This window comes from Eurypyga helias, unplaced genomic scaffold (assembly GCF_000690775.1).
Source record: "Eurypyga helias isolate BGI_N326 unplaced genomic scaffold, ASM69077v1 scaffold13991, whole genome shotgun sequence".
NCBI lineage: Eukaryota > Metazoa > Chordata > Aves > Eurypygiformes > Eurypygidae > Eurypyga > Eurypyga helias.
In genome coordinates, this window is record NW_010231591.1 from 1,143 (window position 1) to 7,964 (window position 6,822).

Here is a 6,822-nt window from a genome sequence, read left to right on the forward strand (position 1 = left end):
ATTGGGCAGTTCTAAACAGGCATAGGGAATAGCACACGTTTAATACTGTGCTCAGTCACCCCTTTGCCAAATGTCAGAAACCACCTGTAAGTTTAGAAAGTTTGTAGTTTACCAATAAAAATATTATCATGTTTCCAGTGTGATCAGAATCAGTCTTTTTTTCCCTCTAATCTCAATCTCAGAAGTTGCCAAATTAGTTTTACTAAAATTTACTTATATGTTCACCTCGTAGAGAGGTATACCTGGTTTGCAAAATTTCAAGCTGTGCAGATAGTATTTTCTAACATTAGAAGCAACTGGAAATAGTTTTAACATGGAAAGAACAACATTCATTCTAGGTCACACTACCAATTTTCAGAGAGAGCTTTTATTAGCAAATAGCATTGTCTTCTTTCATCTGTTTTTCACCAACAGGATGAGAAGATTGCTAGAAGAAGAGAAGAACTTTTAGCAGAACGAAAACAAAAGAAAGAGAAGGTAAGAAAACAAGCTCATAAAGATTTTAAATAGAAGTGTTTGCTTCTATTTATTTGCTTCAATTCATATCTTAGAAATTTCTAGAGCTTTCAGGGCCATGCAGAACAGTAAAAATATGAGAGACTGTCAGAAACTTATTTGACATGACATTTAAGTTGTTTTAGAAACTATTGACTCATGAACACCAAAAACAGTTTTAAAAGAATTTTCAATATGTTCTCCGCTTCAGCAAAACACTTACAAATATGCTTAATGTATCTAATCTGTAAGCATAAGAGTAACCCCATTAATTGCAATTAGGCATGTGTTTTAACTACCCTGTCAAATCCACCGTTAATCCAGAATAGGATTGTACCACGATTTCTGCCCAAACTCAATTACAAAGTATATTTATAAATGCATTAATGTACTTACTTGACTGCTCATGAAATTCTGTCAATTACACTTTCAGCTAACAAGCTTGTTTATAACAAAGTCCTGCCAACCTACAATACTATGTATGAAAAAAAATACTCCTCTTACCAAAACTGCAGTGTAGCACTGCAGTTCTTTAAGCACTCTTGGAATAATGCTTCACTGGGTGCACTAGGCATATTTTCTATGTTTTCTTCTGAAATATGATTCTAGAATTTACTAGATTTTTGCTTATAATAAAAGACACCCCAAAATGAGGTTTTGTTGAATTAATGATTTTTCTAATTAAAAAAGAGACAAGAATTCTATGTTCCTTCAAAATATCTGTATCATAGACACGGAACAACAAAATATTTTACCTTTATAGGCTTTAGCAAATAAGGAGCATTATGAAGGCACTGAGGAGGAAGATGAGAATGAAAATGAAGATGTTGAAGCTATACTTGAAGAAGAGTTTTTAGAAGAAGAAGAACAAGAGGCTGAAGAAGAGCAGGAGATTGATGCTGTTGACCGCATACAAAATGAAATTGCAGAAAAGTTTGATTCAGAAATAGACAGTTTACAAGGTGTACAGGTACCTACCTATTCCACTGCTGGTTTTGTTAAATTACATAAATGCATGATGCAAGAAGAGTTTTCAGTTTGGTCAAATTTAAAAGTTACAGTGTTTAAACAACTGTGCTGCTGTAATTGTGATCTAAATGTGTGAGCAAGATGAAATCTGTAGTGAGAAAGTATATACTTTTAGAAGTATGTCATTTATAAGAGTAATACTGTGGGGAAGAAAGCAAAGGAAACTTTTGGGTTTCCCAAAAGACCCTTACCCAGTCTTGGGGTCCTTATTTCCTTTTTGATAGGTCGGCTGATGCAGGCAACCAAACTAGAGAGTCATAAATATATGAACAGTATTTCAAAAGCATTTTTAAGGCAAAGTTCTTATTAGACAATTCTGGGTTTTTATACAGTTCTTAGTAAGGTAATTTTCTTGAAATCAGTGCAATTACCTGTGGTGAGGTCACCTCATCTCACTGTAGGTGTCTGCAGTGTTAATGCCCACATCTGAGACAGTGACACCCACATCGGTGCCATTTTGTTACTGAGTATCTTACTTCAGGATTTGAACTACTGATTTAGAACAAACTCCATCTGCTGACCAGAGAGAAAGTTTAGGGAAGGAGATAGCCACAACACAGATGTAAGATTTGCACAATGAATCCAACCTTTACCCACACACTAAGTGGGACTGATTAAAGGTTCACTTTATTTTAATAGTTAATGGATTAAATGTCAGATGAATCAAGAATAAACTCCTAACATTCTTTGCACTACAAGGAAGCATAATCTGTGTGGAAAAGATTAATGTTTTGTGCTCAGAGATTCACCTTGCCATTAATTTTGGAAGTTGAATTGAAAGTACATTCAGCTTTCAAAAGTGGCCATAAAGTGTCATAATGTTATGGAAATATTCAATGCATATTATCAGGTATCTCAATGATGATCACAAAAATAATTTTAGGGGTTCTGAAGCTTGTGGCTAATTTCACGTCTCTGAATATAAACTGAATTTTCAAAATAGAATTGGAAAGAATTTCAGATAAGGGCCATGAGAGACAAAACCCAAGAAATCCCAGTAACAGCCTTAGCATAACAATACAATGTTTCAAGTTAAAGCTAGTGGAATATCATAGTTCTTGGAGCATTTTCCACTCTGTCATTTGGGAGCATATAGTTTGTGGCAGTAGTAAACTAATTAAAAATTTGATCAGAAAAGTAACAGGCAATTAAGAGAGTCAGCAACTTTTGTTTCCCTCAAGAAGTCCATAAATCTCAGTGACAAGTGAGGTGACTGGTGGTTTAGGGTTCATTATTATACTGAGTTCTGCTTAAGACAGTAAATGGAAAGATCCAAGACTCTGGATCTATAGAGATATTATATGTAAATTGAAGAATTACACAGAAAAAGCATCATGTGATAGAATTACATATTGGGACTAGATGCTACTAATATCCCCTAGTTACAGCTTACTCAATATTTTCCCATTACTTCTTTAATTCCAAGAACATTTATGCCTGTATGAATAACTTTAAATAACTTAATATTTCTGAATCATTATTCAAGACTCTACTGTTCTCTGATTCTTTATTTGTTGGTCCTCTTTGACACTGTGGAATCTTCAGCTTTTATGGAAAACTGAATGATGACATTGAAACGCATTAGCACTTGTATTAGGGTTGCTAGAAGAAAACTCTATAAAAATTGATTGTTTTTATAATTTAATTGAATAAACTGGAGAATAATAAGTCACCAGAGAGCAGCCATATTTTTAGAGTGTAACTAAATAAGCCATCCTAAATTGTCTGGAGTAGGTAAGAAATGGTATTTGATTATTTTTTAAATAAAAGATAACTTTTCAAGCTTTAGCTTTATCATAGTCTACTATGATAAAGCTCCTCAAAGTTACTTGGCAGATTGTCCTTTTTTTTGTGAAATCTGTGATAGTTCCCAGAAAATCTTGCTGTCAGTCATTAGAAATCTAATCATGTTTATAATTCTAATATTTCATTATGTTTTCATTAACCAGGATGAATTTGAAAAACTGTTAATACCACAAATAGAGATCAATGGACGACGAAAGCCTCACATCGTGCGCTACCAGATATATAGCAAGCTGAATTCTCTCATGGAAAATCGTGGAAGCATTTTTGAGAAATGCTACCCAATAAGTTTGCCACTTGCGCATAAGATGCTAGTTTTTGCATATAAATTTCCAAGTTCTTTTGGTCAGTGGGATCCAATCAAGGTAATGTTCTTAAAGAGCTGAAGAACATTGTCAAGTAATATTTTTTAAATATATTTCACATTTAAAAATATTATCATACTATAGCAACTAATACCAGAAATATTTAATGAAAACCACATTACTGCATCGTATCTGCACCACTGAATATACACAAAATACAGCAAGCATTGATAATAGAAGTTGTTAGTCTTTGCAGTGTTGCAGCTAAATTAAGGCTGAGAGACATTTAGTAAAATCTGTTACATTAGCACTGGTGACACAATCAAAGGTGGCACTGAATCAGAAAGAAATGCCCAATTCTTAATGACACACAAAACACAGGACACCAGCAAAGGTCTTAAAGCCTTCCAGAAGCAGTGAAAACAAACTGAAAGGATTTGGGGTTTGAATTTCTAAGAAGCCACACAGCTGACCACCAACCCTAGCAGTGGCAAAAAAGTAAACCAACAAATGTTAAAGGTATGTAATTCATCAGCAATAATTCTTTGTTGTCAAAATTTACAAATTTTGGAGAGCAAAAATCTAATTCCATAGTATTTTACTAGAGATCTGGAAAGTCGAGGTCAGAAACCACTTATGTCTTATCCCCAAAAGTGGGCTGATACAGTCTTACAGGTAGCAAGTGGAATGTTAGTGGGTACATTTTTGCTTTTAATGCTAGAAATAAAACCAGGTTGTATTGTGAGTAAATCAGAAATAAAAGGGGGGGTTGATTAGAAAAAAAACAATGAACAAGATACAAAACCACAATATTTGTGAAGGAAACATACTTTGACCTTCATTTTTCTATGCTAATTAATCAAGTAACTTTTATTGCCTTTTGCATAGTCATCATGTTGCGTCTTTACCTGTCACTGATGATGTTTTTCCTTCTTTAACACTGGCAATCAGAATTGTGTACAGATCAGCTCTTATTATGGCTTTACATAATCAAAATACTTGCTTAAAATGTTTTAGGATCAGAATTGCCTTTTCCATGGCTGCATCAAATTGCCATCTAATAATCTGGAGACATTTTAATAGAAGCAGATATTTCTTCTCTTCTGTCATTTCCAGTTACTGAACCCCAGCTTCTATGTTTAATTCTTATTAGTCCCTACGTGCTAGACCTTGCACTTTGTTCTATTAGATTTCACTGAATTTTTGTCATTCCATTTCTCCAATTCATTCATCTATGCTGTATGGTGTTTTTTTAACCAATCAGAAAGTACAATTCAGTTAGAAGAAAGAAGTCATAGAAAGCTGTTAGATAAAATCGGAGTGGTATGCTGACAGTGGAAATGTATGTGCTGACAATAATGAAAGGGAAATAGGATCATTTTGAGGGTATTTTAGGATATAATAGAAATGATGAAGTTGATTACGGACCAGAGGTTTTTTTGTAGAAAGGCAGATAGTGCATATGCCAATTACTTTTAGATTAAATTGGGGGGAGGGGGAGAGAAGTGGTTATGCAACTGATTAGATAAGCAAAGAATAAAAATGATGAGCTGAAGGAGGAATAGGAGCAGATATACAGTAGAACAGGCCTCTGACGTCTTAGAAATTGGGGGCAAGCGCCCTGAAATGACGATGCAGGAATAGGAACCTAATCAGAGAAGGGTCTGGCAAGTACAACAGTCCCATCTCTAACAACCAGATCAACTTATCTATATATTTACTGCCTCATTCAAAGAATATGAATAGATTTGTGAGGTGTGATTTCCCTCCATAAGAATCTGAGTTAGCTCTTCCCCATTATTTCATATGTATGCCTGTAACTACTGTTTTTTTTCTTAATGTATTTCAATTTGCTCAGTACAGGGACACATTTACTGTGCTGTTTTTGCCAGGATCTGTACTGGAGGACTTTTCAAAAACTGGTCACTTTATCCCCCTTCTTTTTTTCTGGAAGAAGACCAACGTAAGGAATAGGTTACAGTCCAGTCAGCAACAATGTCACTTCTGAGTCTCTTTAGAACTGTAAGGTGAATGCCATCTGGTCAGGGCAATTTTTTCTGCAGATGTCAACAGTTTGTTCTAACACATCTTCTATTGACACTTCAAGGCAGTTCCTCCACGAAGGGCTGCAACAGGGACATGACTAAGTTCTTCCATAGTGAACGGTGGTGCAAGGAATTCATTTAGCATTTCTACAATGACCACTTCTGCCATCAGCGCTCCTCTTACGTCTCAGTGATCCACCAACACTACAGATTTTCTAGAGGGCGCTCTGATGTGTTTCAAAAGATTTCACCAGCAGGGCACGTATTTTACTAAAAGCGTTTTTGGCTTGCCGTGTTGTGGTTTTACACTTCACCACAATTCTTTTCTGTCCTCTTCATTTGTACATGGCTTCTGCTGAATACAATATTCTCAGTGTATCTTCTCCTGCCAAGCAAATTCAGTGTTTTTAATTCACAGAGGAATAACATTATTTTCTTTATTCTTGGAAAATTACAATTGTTATACCTGTCTGACTACACTCTTGATGGACAGAAAGTGTTATGGTACCACCTACTGGAAACAGTGAATATTCTTTCTTCAATGTTTACTTTATCTTTAGGTACAAGAATTGCCTATGTGTGGAACTTCCTCAGATTCAGACAAAATATTATGTCCACTTGTATGAATTTCAGCTTTTATGGTTTGTTTCATACAGTTGGTACTCCTCTACCTGTCCATAAAGCTCTTTCTGTAGGACAGAGGGAGAAGAGTCTTTGTCATAGAATCACAGAATGGTTGGGGTGGGAAGGGACCGGAAAGATCATCTAGTCCCACCCCCCCTGCCATGGGCAGGGACCCCTTCCACTAGATCAGGTTCTTCAAAGCCTCATCCAGCCTGGCCTTGAACACTTCCAGGGACGGGGCATCCACAGCTTCTCTGGGCAACCTGTTCCAGTGCCTCACCACCCTCTCCGGGAAGAGTTTCTTCCTGGTATCCAATCTAAACCTCCCCACTTTCAATTTAAACCCATTACCCCTTGTCCTGTCACTACAGGCCCTTGTAAAAAGTCCCCCCCAGCTTCCTTGTAGGCCCCTTCAGGTACTGGAACGCTGCTGTGAGGTCTCTGCAGAGCCAATTGTCAAACCTAATCAGCTGCTTCCCATTTTGTATATGCTACAGCTAAGTGAAGGAGATGTCATCAAG

General features: G+C 36.1%; 1 protein-coding gene across 1 annotated transcript in view; it reads left to right on the top strand.

Annotated features, from left to right (window-relative positions):
- Positions 1 to 414: 414 nt before the first annotated feature.
- Positions 415 to 6,822, top strand: part of LOC104516710 (adenylate kinase 9-like) — a gene marked incomplete at both ends in the record, with an annotated part of 14,477 nt that continues 8,069 nt past the window's right edge. Inside the window, 4 exons of the mRNA XM_010161135.1 lie at positions 415 to 477; positions 1,259 to 1,465; positions 3,474 to 3,692; positions 6,799 to 6,822. The exon at positions 6,799 to 6,822 is cut by the window's right edge and continues 196 nt beyond it. Coding sequence (XP_010159437.1) covers positions 415 to 477; positions 1,259 to 1,465; positions 3,474 to 3,692; positions 6,799 to 6,822 — 513 coding nt within the window. The remainder of the gene's footprint in view (positions 478 to 1,258; positions 1,466 to 3,473; positions 3,693 to 6,798) is intronic.